This window comes from Sprattus sprattus, assembly GCF_963457725.1.
Source record: "Sprattus sprattus genome assembly, chromosome: 1".
NCBI lineage: Eukaryota > Metazoa > Chordata > Actinopteri > Clupeiformes > Clupeidae > Sprattus > Sprattus sprattus.
Genome location: NC_137920.1, coordinates 34800661 through 34817985, shown reverse-complemented (window position 1 = coordinate 34817985; position 17325 = coordinate 34800661). Strand labels below are relative to the sequence as shown.

The window sequence follows — 17325 nt, the reverse complement described above, 5'->3', positions numbered from 1 at the left end:
CCTACGGGTGTGTCAGTCTTGTGTGTGAAACCTCAAATGCTGACAGGCCTTCCTCAGGCTGTTACGTGGGTCTTGCTGCTGCTGCTGCTGTTGTTGCTGCAGTGAGAGGATGTATGTGCAGACATCCCTATGTGGGTCTGTCTGTGGTCATGTGTTTGTGCGTGTCTCTCTCTCTCACTCTTGATGTGTGTGTGTGTGTGTGTGTATGTGGAGTGTGTGTGCATGTCCCTCTCTCTGTGCATGTGTGTGTGCCTGTCTCTCTCTCTCTCACTCTTGATGTGTGTGTGTGTGTGTGTGTGCGTGTCTCTCTCTCTTACTCTGAATGTGTGTGTGTGTGGAGTGTGTGTGCATGTCTCTCTCTGTGCATGTGCATGTCTCTCTTTCTCTCTGTGCATGTGTGTGTGTGTGTCTCTCTCTCTACGTGTGTGTGCGAGTGTGTGTCTCTTTCTGTCTGTCTCTGCATGTGTGTGTGTGTAGTAGTGTTTGTGCGAGGTGGTTTTCTCTCTCTCTCTCTCGCTCTCTCTCTGGGTGTGTGTGTGTGTAGGAGTGTGTGGGTGTGTGTCTCTCTACGTGTGTGTGGAGCTGCGGTCAGCACAACTGTCCTCCTGGTGGTGCCACTGATAACCCTGATGAGGAACTGACTGTCTGAGATGTCCTGTGACTCACTGCCGCCATGGCAACTGGACGTTAATATTAAATATGTGTGTGCATGATGTATGTGTGTTCGTTTGTGTGTGAGGGGGTAAGACAGAAAAAAACAGACAGTGTTGGACTCCATAGTGGGGGTTTTCTACTGATTTCCCAATGTGCAACAAATCATTCACATTTATTTAACAGTTTTATATCTGTGTGTGTGTGTGTGTGTGTGTGTGTGTGTGTGTGTGTGTGTGTGTGTGTGTGTGTGTGTGTGTGTGTGTGTGGTGTGTGTGTTCGTCTGTGTCTGTGTGTTTGTGATACCAGATGCCCTCTCTTACACAAGGTATTACCACCTTTCCAATGAAAGACTTACACTTCAGTGAAATGCACAGTGAATCACTCACCCAACATAACACTGCAGTAGACCGAAGAGAGGAGGTGGGCAAATGAAGCGGCTCGTCACGAAACAGAGTGAAGGCCATGTCGCGGGGGCACGAGTGAAGTCCTGGACATCAGACTCTCTGAAATTAGCACTTTGTTGTATGCTTTGGGTGACTCAGCTCTGCTATTTACTTTTAAGTGTCTGACTCACCAGGTTTTGATCGTTTTGCATAAGACTCTGTAGAAATGGACTAAAATCAGATCTCGGCGCATGACCACACAGTGTGACAAATATCTAAGCCTTTTATTGCCTTTCTGGAATACTAATAAGAAAAGCATACCTACTATGTTTTTGTTCATTGTAACCATGGCTACGATTGCATACACTATTATGACTTAGCCTACTACTGCAACTTGCTCAACTGATTGTATTAAGACTATAAACTACTTGTCTACTTCTCCTGCTTATCATGTCAGTAGTTCTCCAAGTAGTGTTGTTATGGGTGATGGTTAAAAGAAGGCTTCGTGTCTTCTCCATCAATTCAGTTAAATTCAATTTTATGTATATAGCGCCATAACAATATAATTGTCTCAAGGCGCTTTACAGAGCCCAGAGCCTGAACCCCATTAGTGCAAGCACAATGGCAACAGGGGCAAGAAAAAACTCCCTGTCAATCATAATAACTGTGAATTGACTAAATGCTGTTTGCCTTATGTAATTCTCCACTGAGTTTGTCAATGGAACCCGGCCTACATGTGTCTAGTCTGTGTTCTGATTATACTGATTTATCTCCTCCATATCCCTCTCCTCCCTCTCCCTCTCTCTCTATCTCTCATTCTGTCTCTCTCTCCCTCCGCCTGCAGATGATGCTGGGCAGGATGAGTCATACTTGCAGGATCTCTTATGTCTAGGACCAAAGGGGATTGGAGACAAGTTGTCCCTGACACACACGCACAACACACACACACACACACACACACACACACACACACACACACACACACACACACACACACACACACACACACACACACACACACACACAGGCATACACACACAATCATGGCAGGCATGACCCTTGCAATTTGTTCTGATTCTCTATTATCCTCAAACATCTATTATGTGTTCATTTTTTCTATCCTACAGGAAGCTCCTTCATCAGGTTTTGAGGACTCCTTTGTCAGGTTTGGCCGACTGTTAACTGTAAACAGAGCGTGCATAGGTCTAGTTGTTCCTGCAGATGCGAACATGTCAAACGGGCATTATGACAGTGTTTGACCCCGGCACAGGACTTCATGTCGCCGGGACTGCCAGGTCCTGATGGGACCGCATTACCCAGAATCCCCCCTGCGGCGTTGGGATGATGCTTCCACTGAGGCAGTGGGTTAGTGGCTTTGTGTTTCACCAGTGTCACCGTGTGAGAAGGAGGAGGATGGAGGGATGAAGGGGAGGGGAGAGAGGGGGGGAGAAAGCCTCAAGCCACAGGATGCGTCATCATCCCCAGCCCACCCTCCGCTAGTAGAGAGAGGGAAGTCAGGCACAGGATCCCCATTACCCTCCCCCTCCCTCCCACCAGCCCCCTGTGTCTTAAAATGGGAGGCTACATTAAGAATACCGACACATGAGTCATTCTCTCAGATCGACCTCTGTCTCTTGCTCTCCTTCTCTCTCTCTCTCTCTCCCTCTCTCTCTCTCTCTCTCTCATGAACTTATTAAGAATTCCATGCAGTAAAATGTCAGAACTTCAATGCTTGCTATAGCACACTCAAGTGGAAACCCTCTCATTTCCTAACTCCCACAATGGCAGCTTAATGTAATAGTTTGGATTCTGTCTCTCCGTGTGCACAATGAAAGCCTGACAAGCTTGCTAATTATAGAGTGACAGACTTATGTGTCACTTAAGGTTCTGTGACAATATATAATATAATAATATTTACGTAATATTCAGGTAATAGTTATAGAGAACATAAGTATTACATTGAAAGGAGGAGTCTATATGCTGTGCAGTTCAGCCTGGTAGTCTTTTGACTTAACATAATGATCTTAAGGAACCAGACGGGAGGAATCTTTCACAATTTATGGAAAGTGACCATCAAAATGTCAGTAAATATATTTTGACTAAAATCATTTCAGTTGCTCATTGTCAGAGACAATATGGCCCTTGCCTTGAAGAATTCCATACAACCATCCAACAAGGATCGTATGGGTAGTTGTATCCCTTGAGCCAACAAGGCACAATGAACGTCAATGAACAGCTGACTTCCAAAATGACAATATCCTCCTTTGTGCATTATAAAGTAAACAACGCAGTTTCATAATTTCACTTCATGCAACCTCTGCAACTTCTGAGAAATGCCATGCTTAATTTGCCAAGAAAGGGAAATGTATTTCCTCATGTATTACAAGGAACTCAACATTTCAAAACACCACGTCATGCTATGCAGCACTGGCTGTAAACAGACCAGCTTCAGGGGGCAAAGGTCGGTGACAGCCCAGGGCGGGGCTGTCTAAATCCAGGTGAGAGGGATTTGTTTCCTTGCCAGGTGAGCAGAGATTCTAGCTTGGAAGTGGGTGTGTCTGTATTTATGTGTTTATGTTTGTGTGTGTGTTTGTGTGTGTGTTTGTGTTTATGTGTGTGTGTGTGTGTGTGTGTGTGTGTGTGTGTGTGTGTGTGTGTGTGTGTGTGTGTGTGTGTGTGTGTATGTGTGTTTGTTTGTGTGTTTGTTTGTTTGTGTGTGTGTGTGTATGTGTGCGTGTGTGTTTATGTGTGTGTGTGTTTGTGGGTGTGTTTGTGTTTATGTATTTATGTGTGTTCGTGTGTGTGTCTTGGGTAGCGTGGGAGGGGGGGGAGGCGCTGACAGGTGACTCTAAGAAGATGATGACTACTTGTCTGTCTTAACAACAAGGGATGGAGCTTACCTTACTGGCGTCTTCTGGTTGAGCCGGTAGCCCTACATTCCTCATGGGCGTCATGTTGTTGTCAGTGATTGCCACCGCAGACAATGCGGGGATTGCTACAGTGAATAATAGCACTGTGTGGACAATTTGACCATTACAACACCAGTGTGACTGCTGCTTCGGCTGTTGTTAAGGGCATTTGTGACAGCTTTCAGGAAGTGTGTTATCTAGGAGTTTTATGACTCATCTAGAGCATTAGCTTGAGGTAACAATAACAAGAAAACCTCAAGGTTCTTTGTTCGAGGAAGGGAGTCGCTAATTACCTCTCACACAAAACAACAAACATGCTTCCCTCCGTAGCTTTTGACCAGTAGTTTTCAGGTCAGGATTAAGTTGAAATACCAGCTGGAGGACATGCCAGCATTTTCAAGCAAACACATTATTTGCCAGTACTTGGACAGAAGTACGAGGCCAGTAGTTGCACTTAAACCTCTAGGCCTGTAATCCATTTACACATTAAGCTTACTCTTTAGGACATCAGGTGTTGTTTCATGCCAAACAAGGGGAACTAAACAACCTCCAGTGAAGTCACTGCAGCGGGGGGAAGTCCTCCGCCTAAAGGATCTCTGGTATTTCCTCTTCGCCTGGGACAAATCTCGCATCTAAAGGACGGAAACTTCCTCTTTGAGAACTTCCTGCCGGCTATCCATTTCCACATCCCTCCTATTTGTCTTTGGTATGTGTGGTGGTGGTTTGGGGGGGGCGGTGACTGTCTCTTCACCCACTGTCAAATATGGAGGGCAAAGGGCATAACTTATGGTGTCCCATGACCCTAGTTAATGGTGCTGTGTAAACACACAGGCCTTCAGAAAGTTTGCTCGTGCTAAGTGGCCAGCCATTAGCAACTCATTGCGTTGAGTAGTGAGTTAAGTGTCGTGGAGTACTCAACAACATAGTGGAGTACTCAACCCATCAGGCCCAGCCTAACTTGGCTTTATAATTGCCCTGCAGCCCTATGCGCAAACTAAGTCACATGACATTGATTGTAAATAGCTTGGGCTATGCCTGGGCATCACAAGGTGCCCAATCTTTACTGAGAATGTCAATGTGACAATATTCACACCAAGCTAAATTAACCAAAGACAGCTTATGAAGAATACTGTGGAGAATTTGATGTTGATGTCTTTAGATGTACCTCCTAACTGTTTATGTGCCCAGGAAAGAGAAATATAATTACTGTCCATGAACTTAAGTTTTTACCTCAGAAATAGTTGTGTTGATTCATAATTGCACTAGACCACAATGGGTAATTACATGAGAGTCAACACTGAAATGCCCGTGGTGTTTTACGGTGAAAAGGTCAATCAGAACCTGTTCTGCAGCACAGTGCTGTTATGAAAGGAAGGGAAATCCCCCGCCATGATATGCTTTACTGGACGAATGTTTAAATCATGGTTACAGTCATTGTCCTATTACTGGAGGTGGTAAGCCAGCCCTTGGGCACACACACACACACACACACACACACACACACACCTTCTTGTCACAGGAATGCGCTTGTGCACTTTAAAGAACAGCAAGCACTTCCTTGAAAAACAGAGGGTGTCCGTAGCAACACTGAGGAAGTGCTTGGCTTAAAAAGGGACTTAAAATGAAGTTTCCTCTAGTTGTACAGGTTTCCTACACCCAACCTCCTCAAACACTTCAAACACACCTCACCTGAGACTTGAAAGAGTGAAAACAGATCATCGGAATGAACAAAACCCACCAAAATACAAATGGGCTGATTGATGGGCTGTTCTGGTGTTAAAATCAGACTGGGAAATGAATAAATACACCAGCTCTCTATCCAAAACATTCAGAGATAGTGATTTCCAGATGAGAGGGCAGAGGACCTCCCATGGTGTGTTAACCGTGCGTATCACTTACTACATCACGAGCGCACGTCATGAAACCTACAGGGAACCACTGGATGAAATAAGAGCACTTGGGTGCAGGCTGAACATGTCATCATTCTGGCGCTTCAGAATCGTATTATCCCCTTCTCTACGTCTTCCCCATCTCCCACGCACACGTATGGATTCTCATCACACCCTGATGGGCTAATCTTTAACACCTACCGTTGTGCAACACGCTTTCAGCTCTTTGCTGTTCGGGTCTGGAACATGCCTGGTAGAGGGAAAAAAGCCTCATCTCCACAGGCTTACTGTAAGATGGCTCCCAGGGCAATCTCTTGCCAGCTGACTCACAGGAGAGAGGCTCAGCCACGAGGTTTGTTTATGGACGGCTCTGTGCAGCCTGTTAAGATGGGAAAAATGTGGGGAATGCCAATTGCTTTAATGCTGATGCACACGGTATCTTGAGAATGTTTGTATGTTTGTGTGTGTGTGTGTGTGTGTGTGTGTGTGTGAGAGAGAGAGAGAGGGAGAGGGAGAGAGAGAGAGAGAGAGAGAGAGAGAGAGAGAGAGAGAAAGAGAAAGAGTATCTGTATATGCATTTATGTATGTGTACATATTCGTCCCAGGTACTGTATTTGTATGTGTGCCTTCCTCTGTCAAACATTTGTATCCATATCTATACATATATTCACTCATCTTGCAATTAAATTGAATGGAAAAAGACTGGAGTAACCTAATGACTTCTGCTTAATGTTGTGGTGACATTGTTCACGCTGGCCCATGTGACCGTTACTCACTGTGACCTTCTACTGCCAGAGAGGCAACGCTTCCTCTCTCAGTTTCCTTCTGATTAAATACAGAACCCACAAAGTAGACTAAAAAGAGCACCTGGAACTCTCACACACACATAGAGATAGACGATTTTTTCGTGAGAGCAGATATCATCTCGAGCGTAAACCACCCCCAGCAGAGTGAGAAACGGGACTCCCCGTTCCCCTTCTAGACAATAGAGAAAACGAGAAAAACACCCAGGTGTTTCTGTTGATACTCCACAGGCCTGTTTCACACTGGTAAAGCACGTACACACACTCTATCTCTCTCTCTCATACACACACACACACACACACACACACAATCTGCATTACTGTTAAGCATTTATATGGTAAATTCAATTATAGATCATTTCTGCATATGTAGTACATGAAGTCTTTGTAGGAGATGCCGAAGCCCCCCACCCTGCACATAAACACACAAAAAACGAGAGAAAAAAAGAAAAGGAAGAGCGAGAGAGACAGAGAGAGAGAGAGAGAGAGAGAGAGAGAGAGAAAATGCACAAAGATACATACAACAACAAAAACACCCCAAGGAGACACACTGGTAGCATAAAAAGGAAAGAAAGTGGCACAGAAAACCGCTGGTTAAAAATAGCACCCGGGCCCCTTCATCGTGCCCTGCTCCAGACAGACAGGTAGAGCGAGCTCAGGGTATAGGAGTCAGGCACCACCTGGGGGCATTCATGCTATTTATACAGCACCATCAGCAACCGTAGGCAGGCTGCTTTGCTCTCAACCCCCCCCAGCTGCAGAGACCTGCGTGTGCTACTTTCTCTCTCTCTCTCTCCCTCCCTCGTTTCTCTGTCTTCCTCCCTCACTCTCTTTCCTTCTCTTTTCTATCTGTTTTTTTTGTTACCTCGACTGTGTGTTTGCCCTGCGGTGTTGTGACACTAGGATGAAGAAGGTGTAGAGTCAGCTGGGGTGGGTGTTATGAGTCAGATGAGAGGAGTGTGTGTGTGTATGTGTGTGTGTGTGTGTGTGTGTGTGTGTGTGTGTGTGTGTGTGTGTGTGTGTGTGTGTGTGTGTCTGTGTCTGTGACTGTGTGTCTGTGTCTGTATGTCTACATTGAGCCATGGAAAGTTCCAGAAGAAACATCTGAGATATTTCAGAAAAAATTGACCAGAGAGAGAGAGAGAGAGAAATAAGAAAGAAAATACAGAGAGAGTTCTGTATGCACTTGAGCCAAACTTCTTCTCAGCAGAGTTTGGAAATCTTTCCTGTCTGTGACATTCTACTCATTGGGTGGAATGTTCTAGGCCACCTCCAAAGCTACTCTTTCTCATGCCTGTGCGGATCCACCATTATGAAACAATGCGTCACCCGTGACAGAGCCTTCATACTTCATTTCCAAAAAACTCAGGGGGTGGTATTGGGCAACTACAGCAGCCTCTTCTGATTAAACGACCCCCCCTACACAGTGTGATGAAAGAATATCGGGGAGATGAACTTGATTCGGCAGTTGACGGTCAGCTGAGTTGACTAAGCTGTGCTCGTTCTGGAAGCATGTCGAGGCGCTCTGGTATTTGCCCTGGCTTGGCTGACAGGAATCCAGGAAGCACCTGCGTTAGCTGAAGGCCCCCCCTGATCCAGTCGCCTGCCATTGTGTATGTTTGTGTTGTCTGACCATGGGGGAAAAATGGCTGTGCTTTTGAGGCAGGAAGTCACTGGAGGTATACAGAACATAGTGGTGCCAAGTAAAGACAATGTGGACCTCACTGTAAACACGGTGGGGGTGCGAAATTAAGAGGGTAAAAAAGCATGTTTGCCGAGGAGCCCATTTTGTTACAAAAATAGGCATTCCTACACAGGTTTTCTGAGGCAATGGAACAACAAAGTACTGGAATGAAATGTCATATCCTGACAAAACTAAAAACTACAAAGCCCAAACTCTTATTTGTGCCAACCAACTATTATCTATTTATCTTCTTCTCATAGCGCGAACAAGACAGAAAAAAACAGAACAGTCGGCCAAACGTTGAAAATGATCCCCAGCCAAATTGGCTCCAAAACCTCCCTCCACACTTGGTCATTTTTCCTACCCCCCCCCCCCCCCCCCCCCCCTGCCTTAGGCGACGTGCCTCATGGTACTCCATACTGCTGGCGGGAGAGATGTGACCTCCGCTTACTGCAGTGGCACGTGACTGCAGACTTATAGCCTCCTGGAAAAAAGCCTCCCTTTCAGCCAGGATTGTGTTTGTGTGCCTCCTGGGCAAGGTGAGCGAGGAGCTGCCTCTGGACAGGTGGATGAAAGGAGAGCTTAGAGTCACAGACCTCCTAAACACATTACTGCGGCGGGGAGGGCATGAATGAAGGCAGCCAATCCTATTAGCCGCACGCGGAAAAAGGCAAGGGAGATAGATAGAAAGAGAGAGAGGGAGAGAGGAGAGGGAGATAGAGAAAGAGGAAAAGGAGGTAGAGAGAGAGGAGAGGGAGATGGAGAGGGAGATAAATAGAGATGGAGGGGGTGATGGAAAGAGTGGAGAGGAGAGGGAGATAGAGCGAGAGGAGAGGGAGATAGAGAGAAAGGAGTGGGAGATAGAAAGAAAGATGAGAGGGAGATAGAGAGAGAGGAGAGGGAGTTGGAGGGTGTAGAGCGAGATCAAGAGAGAGGAGAGGGAGATGGAGGGATAGGAAAGAGAGATAGAGAGAGAGGGAGATGAAGGGGGAGTCGAAGCACAGAGTCTGACTTATGGATATGGACGGACACACACACACACATAGAATCACATACATACACATACCAGGTCATCAGAGTGTCATGCTAGATCTACAGGATGTGATGATGATGTGTCAGCATGTAAACATCCTTCTCCTTACGTCGGGTTTCACACACAAACATACAAACACACATAGAGACACACAGACACAAACACACGCGCACATACACACACACACACACACACACACACACACACACACACACACACACACACACACACACACACACACACAAACACACACACACACACACAATCACCTCATTAGAGAAACAAAACTGTCAAAATGTTCAGTTGAGTGATGCGGTGGACTGTGTTCTCCCCCTCCTGTGTGTGATGTCACTCTCCCAGATTAAACCTGGGCCATATGGCATACTGCCTGCTGCTTCTAATCCACCGGCAGGCAGGCTTCTCTTCCTGTAACCAGCTTACTGATGATGCTCCAGGTTTCTCTCTCTCTCTCAACACACTCCCTATAGGGTTAGAGAGGGACATTATTTTGGCTAGAATCCCACCTGTCTCCCTAATCTTTTCACAAACCCCTTACAATTAGGCTTTTAAATATATTCTATTCAACTAGCCGTACAAATGTGAAAACACATATGGTATGTGTAGATCTAAGTGTATTGAAAGGTCCAGACAAAGCCTCTCATCAAAGCTGACGCACTGCTTGTCAGGAATATCATTTGACTAATGTGACGTTTAAGCTTGTTAGGGCTTTATAGGATTATGAACAACGCATATAGGCCAGGTGGCTAGGGGAGAGTCGGATGATTATCCTAGTCTTGTCACCTTTGTCAAACTGCAGTGTCGCAGTAGACGGAGTTGCTTTTCATACCGTTTGGCTAGATCGTTTTATTTTTGTGATAATAAACTTGCTACGTTTTCGACAATGTACGCGGGCAACACATGTATTGTTGGGAAAGATTATTTAAACACAAATAGACTATAGTAAGGTACCGTATCCCACTTCTCATCATCACCTCTCTCAGGATAAAATATATTTTACGTGGGCATTTTCTGATCATGAATTTAGTCAATTTGTAGAATTAGCCTAAACGTTTGATAGGCAGGCAAGCGAAATAGTGAAAGAGAAACGCGCGATGATAACGAACCGTTTGGACAGCCATGACTAATGGTTGATTCAAATGTGCAATATTCACCCTCAGAGGAAGGCGTGTTCAAGGTACAAGCAACATGACTGTAGCAGGCGGACTCTAATCATACCTAGTCGGAGTCCATATATGGTTCGTGACGTCACGTGCCGGAGGTTTCATTCATATAAAACTCCTCGACGGAATCCCCTAAGCGGCAATGTAGGTACAGACTCACAAGCGGGTGTAGCAAATTGCAGTAGCTCCTACGCCCTAGACACCAGAACTGTTGCCTTGTCATTTCAACCCGTATTAACACATATTTTAACATTCAACCAGCCAACATGAGGGTTTCAAGCATTGATTGTCGCCGATTGAGGAAAATAATCAGAAAGGATTTTGGAAGCTGTCTTATTGTGGATTGCCGACCGTACTTTTCTTTTTCGAACTCCAATATCAAAGGTTCTGTCAATGTGAACCTGAATTCAGTTGTCGTCAGGAGATCCCGAGGAGGCCCGGTGCCGCTTCAGTTTGTCATCCCAGACGAGAAGGCTTTGTATCGGCTCCGGGAAGGCAGCATCTCGGCTGTGGTGGCTCTGGACGACGGGACACCTCATTTCCAAAAGCTCAGAAAGGACAGTGCCGCGCAAATAGTGATTAATACACTCTCGGCGAGTGGTGCCAATATCTGCTTTCTGAAAGGTAACAGTCTTAACTTTCAGTTTTATTTGAACTAGCCTATTATTATGGCCATATGAGCTTTAAAATAATGACAAACTGTAAGTCTACGTAACGACTGTAGGGAAGTCATGGAAAGGAGTAGCTACCCTATGTGTTTCATTAGGCAACTATATCAATTTGAGTATAGAACAAACCTAGGATATGGGCTGAACAACCAGCCAACAACAAAACTTTGGCTAATTTATAATTGGAGGGAACTAGAGGTGGGAAAAAAACATCATTCTCTTCGGCCTTCATGGATTATTCTCAAACTGTAGCCGTATTTCATGTCCATACCCTTCCTTCCCATGGCTGGAATGTAAACTCGCACACTCATTGTTTCCGTGAAATGACTCGTATACGGCTAAGTCATTTGTTTGATCACTCGCTGTTGTAGCAACCATCCTCATAAGCAAGGTATTTTCTGTACACTTGGAGAGATACATTCTCAGCGTGCGTCAAAGGACTGAGATGAGTCACGGCTGGAAGCTTTAAAACGCAGCGCAGTATTTTCAATGATTTTCTCGCCATTCAAAATATATTAATGACAGCCTCCTTCTTAGACTGTTGGGTAATTTTGCCTAAGGCGGAACGATGTGGCCTTCATCAAGGCATAATTTAAGTAGCCCACTGTTAACCGTTAAATTAGTCTAATTAATCACAGCCTATGACTGTAGGTACATGACATGATTTGTAGCCCCACTCGGGAATATAGGCTACATTTCTTTCACCTTACAATAAATAAAGTGACGCAATAGAATAATCGAGGACTGAATGGGAATAATCTTATAATTGCTGTTATGTCACTGTCGTTGTCAGTATGCTAATTTGACATTTTTTTTCATTCAATAGGGGGTTATGAGAACTTCCATTCCCAATACCCTGAACTTTGCACTGAGATGAAAACCGTCGAGCCGACCGGAACCGAAACCGAGAGAATCATCGCCAGCCACTGTGAGAAACTGGGCTCCCACCTCAAACCAGATTACGATCAGGTATGGAAGAGAAAACCCGCTGCTGCTTCCTCTTTCTGGCCGACTGCCATAGCAGCCGCTTCCCCTTTGGAGGCTGATTATTGTCGTGGTTGCCAGCAGGCTCTGCAGGAAAAAAGATAAGAGTGACAAGGAGAACTATTTTAGTGCTTACCCTTTTCAGTTGAGCAGTGCTTAATGGCAACTTTTTCTTAATAATAATTAAAAAGACGTCTAAAACTGTTATGTTCTTTTCTGTGATGAAAATAAACAGTAATTTAAGTCTGACTCACACTACACAAGTGTTGCATTAAATGTTAAAGGCATGGTCCAGTCAAAGCCACTGGTTGCTATCCTGCTGACATCAGAAGTAGCCAACCCCACAGGTTCTCCTTCATGTATGACCTTTCCCATGTTTTTGATGTGGGCCTTTTATAAAAGGAAACTGTCTATTTAATACACCCTCCTCTCCTCAAATGCTATGTCACATTACAATGGTCATGAAAGACTGGCACTGACGTGTTTTGCCCCCCTTCTCTTTGGTGTTGTCACAGGGGCCCCCGGTGGAGCTCACCCCTTTCCTCTACCTCGGCAGTGCCTACCACGCCTCCCGGCACGACTACCTGGCTGACCGACACATCACAGCTTTGCTCAACGTCTCCAGGAGGGATATGCAGCCAGCCAAAGGCCAATATAACTACAAGTGGATCCCGGTAGAGGATAGCCACACGGCCGACATCAGCTCCCACTTCCAGGAAGCGTTCAACTTCATTGGTGAGCATCATCACTTTACCCTTACTCAATAAACCCTCAGTCTACGGATCGGCCAAGTCACTCTGGTGGTGCTGTAGATAGCAAGACACAGGAGAGGATTCAAAACAGTCAAACATTATAGTATTTTATGCATCTACCACAGGCACTGCTTTTTGTTTCTATGTTTAGATATTTCAAGTGCCTTGGAATGGCATAGGAGTCCAAATCAAAGTCTGTGTGTTATTTGAAAACACACAACAGGCGTTTTACACACGCTGCTGTTTTAGCACAAGTCTGACACTGCCTTTTGCGCATTCTCAAAGAGTAGAAGAGGAAAGAAACCAACCATCCTTTGTTAGATTCACCACAAGGTTCTGTTACTCTTAGTTATTTCCTTTTCTCCTAAACGGTTTTAAGTTCCGTTTATTTTCCTCCATGGTATTCATAGTGACTTTGAGTGGGAGGCAGAGTTTCTTATCGTGTCCCTGATTCCCAGATGTAGAGCTTTCACACCACTCGTTCACACGTTCTTCAGAACTCGGGCGGTGTTACATGACAGAGCTATACATAGGCGTAGAATCTGTCTATTTTCGTGGCACATGTTAACATTTTTAAATTAAGACTTCCTTTGCTGGCAGGGTGCGGCGAAGCCCAGAAATAAATGGGACTCTCATGCTAATCAGTGGATTGCAACCAATCCTACCTCTCCCTTCTCATCCCCTCACCACATGACAAGCTCACACACAAATCCTTGGTGATTCAAGGAAGAGCTGTCCCCCTCCCTCCTCCCCCCCCCCCCCCCCCTTGGCAGTTGGAGAAGGTGCAGTTGTCACCGGATGTGCCCTCGCTAATCTCCCCCCTGGTGTCTCATGACCGGGTGTGGCCTCTGTGTCACGGTGTGAGCATGCCCTTAATGACAGGCGAGGTGGAGACACACAGAGGAATGCTCATGATCTCGCCATTCACTATGGTTCCAGGTGTTCAGGGAACACGGGGGCAGGTGTGCTAAAAGGCCATAAAACACTCCCAGATGGAGGAGTAGTGCTCTGTAGGCTATTTATGGTCAACCAAGGCCTGAGCAGAGATTTCCGCCCACAGGCCAGGCACGACCAAATGTCTTCCAGCCAAAGAGCCATGTGAACCGTACGTCCAGACACCCCTGGAAACAGGGTGGCGATGTTCTTTGCCTTTATTTATTTATTTATTTGTTTGTTTGTTTATTTATTTATAAGCCCGGATCCAGCTGCCAAGCCGGAACTGTGCTGCCGTCAGTGACAGGCTTTGGTTACGCAGGGACACGGATGTGTCACTCACTCGCCCCCACGCCAGAAGCTGCCCCTGCCACGGCATGCAGATACGTGCGTGGCTAAACCAGCCAGACTGCGATCCATGAACGTTGTGTTTGCGTGCGTTGTGTAAGGCTTGTAAAGTGAAGTCTATCAAAGCAGTGAAGTGAAGTAGAGAGGGGCCCTCTGCCACCCCAGATGGGCAGGATCGTGAGACATGAACGCACAGGGTCACTGTTGGATTGGACACTGAGCAGGCTGTCAGAGATGCTGCATTATCTCAGAGATTATTTCAGCTTGTTCTCACAGCATTTTAATTGTGAGTGGCACTTCAAGTATTAAATGGATTTGATGGAACCAATGGTTTGGTTCTAACATCTGAGGGGGACTTGCATGGGTTATCTTAAGAGAAAAACCTTGAACATAGAACAAAATGTTGCAAAATTCCAGTGTTTGGCTTTTCTGTGGTTACACCTTTGAACTGATGCAACAGTAATGATGGCAGCAGAGGTGTGGGTTGAGCAACAGAAAAAGATATGAGCCTCATGGGCGAGGTGGGTCCTGTGGCGCAGCTGCATGGTATGACTCAGTTAGTGTTAGCAGGAGGTGATGGTGGTGGTGAGATGTTGAGTTGTGAAGTGTGGAGCTTGGCTACAGATGTGTAGGAGAGAAGCAGGGAGTATGTTTGGGGCGAAAACGCAGATGATGACGATGATGATGGTGGTGGTGGTGATGCAGTGCTTTGAGAGGAACAGAGGGAGAGAAGTTGAGGGCGTGCAGCACCCAGAGCTGTCAAAACAACAGTCCATGTTTAACTTGCGTTTCTGTCGCCCTCCCACCACCCACTCACTCACCAATTTCTGACGTTCTCTTCCACTTCTCTGCAAGATTTATGTTTCCCTGGTTGTTCTGCTAGTTGATATGAGCCAGTTTAACGACAGTTTGTTAACCCTCTCCCTCCTCTTCTCTCTTCCCACAGATCGGGTAAAACAGTCCGGTGGGAAAGTGTTGGTGCATTGCGAGGCTGGCATCTCGCGCTCCCCGACCATCTGCATCGCGTACCTCATGCAAAGCCGGCGGCTTCGCCTGGAAGAGGCCTTCGACGTCATCCGCCAGCAGCGCGGCATCATCTCGCCCAACTTCAGCTTCATGGGCCAGCTGCTGCAGTTTGAGGCTGAGGTGCTCGCCACCGCCCCGACTTCCCCTTCCTCCACGGTCCCAGGGGCTTGTATGGTCTCTGCCACTCTGTTGGAATTCCCAGGAATTGAGGCTGAGCCTGTTCCTGAGCTCCAAGACCCAGCCACCATACCAGGGTCATCCATTAACTCTGTAGCCCCGCCGGCAGGAACCGCGGGAGCGGCGCCTGACACAACTGAGCCCCCACCCCCCACGCCCGCACCCCGGGGGCGCGCAGCCCCCTCCCCATTCTTCGCCGATGACTTTGAGCTAGGCCAGAGCTGGGCAGAGCCTTCTTCCGTCTTCTCGTTCCCTACCTCCTTCCTGACGCCCATGCCCCTACAGGCGCCGGTCCGCCAGTTCAAGCTCAGTCCAATAACTGCACTGCCTTAAACGAGTGCTTGGCATTTCTTTTGTAGATTACTTGAAAAAACAAACAAACACATATTAATACATTATTAACCAACAATTGAAAAAAAATATCCACTTGCCTAACATTTTTATGCAGTGGAAGATCAGTTAAGGTGAAAATAGAAAACATGAGATTTGAGTACTTGCCTAAAGGTATTTGTCTGTTTGTGATTTTAGGGATATTCACAGATACTATTTGCCTTTGATTTGTGTATTTAATGAATCTCGGTATACTGCAATACATGCCTTAGACTAATGTGTTTTTTTATGTTGTTGGTTTATTGTTTTTGTCTTAAAATTTTAACAGGCTTTCTGGATTAATTTATTGTTTTTTAAACAGTGTGTGTTTTTATAAAAACAATAAATGATGATAAAGTTTCTAAGAAAAGAGTTCTCATTTAGACTTCATTCAACATAGTCCATTTCACAACAGGGCCTATAACTTGTGGAAAAATGATGAACTTTGTGATGAATACTCGGACTACTAAGAGTTTGAATTAAAACATTTTAACAACTTCACTACTTCGTTGCTTTGATCTTTTCCCACTAACACTGACAAACTGAATGATTATACAGTGGTGTCATCACTTAAATCACTGTTCATAATGATTGATAATTGAAAGGCTATATTCCTGTCAGATTTCCGGTTTGTGGTTTAGACACAGATCACAAGCCACTGTGCAATGGTGACCCCTACAGAGGCACTTTGGGAACGTCTTAAACATATCTAGGTGTAGGAGGGCAACGGGGGTATTGGGAGAACCTAATCAGACATCAACAATTTACATGCTAATTCCGCTTAAAAGAGCGTTAAGACTGCCAACGTTTATGTGAAAAGTGAAAGTGAAAGACCTCTCTTTGAAGTCCTCTCTGTGAACAAGCAAAAAGCATATTTGTCTGAATGCCAGCCACCCAACTGGAGAAATATGATGAAGTTAAAACGAAGCATTTAATTTAACCAGTAAGATTTCCATTTGATTTGACTAAACATATAAATGGAGACATTATTTTCTCTGACTGAGGAGTGGTTGGCAGAATAAATGTAATAAAAAGTCACCGGTCCACTGTTTTACATTAATCATTACCAGTATAAGAAGGCTTGAAGCCTCTTTCAAGACCGAACCATTGGTTCCAGTCCCATTTTACAGTTTGTCTCAGGTGCTTTGGTACATTTCTCAGATCAGAATTCAAATTTTCAAAACAACTTTTTCAACCTCCACATCATCTTTACTTTCATCATTCTTTTAAACAAATTGCAAATGCTTTGGTACATTCATGCAATAAGTTTGTCTTATTGTCTTTATTTACCTACATTATCAACGGCACGTGTCATGTTGATCGGAAGGTATTACGCAGTTTCTCTGTCGAATGATAAGATCCCCCAAAACATCTAGACATCTATTAACTGTGTAAGTCATGTCATGCAAAATGGTTCAACCGTTTATGTTTGCCAAGCTTATATTTCATCAGTTTGAGTGACACTGTATTATTTTTGAACATTTGTTGACTTGACTTTAGGACCTTGAGGGTTTACTATGATAATAAGGCTT

At 45.3% G+C, this 17325-nt stretch overlaps 1 protein-coding gene across 1 annotated transcript; it reads left to right on the top strand.

The window, feature by feature from the left end:
• The first annotated feature begins 10698 nt into the window (after positions 1-10698).
• dusp5 (dual specificity phosphatase 5) lies at positions 10699-16294 on the top strand. Its single transcript, XM_080858040.1, has 4 exons — positions 10699-11160; positions 12031-12173; positions 12704-12923; positions 15168-16294. Exons 1-4 carry the CDS (start codon positions 10803-10805, stop codon positions 15755-15757), a joined length of 1311 nt encoding a protein of 436 aa, XP_080714166.1. The 5' UTR covers positions 10699-10802; the 3' UTR covers positions 15758-16294.
• Positions 16295-17325: the final 1031 nt, after the last annotated feature.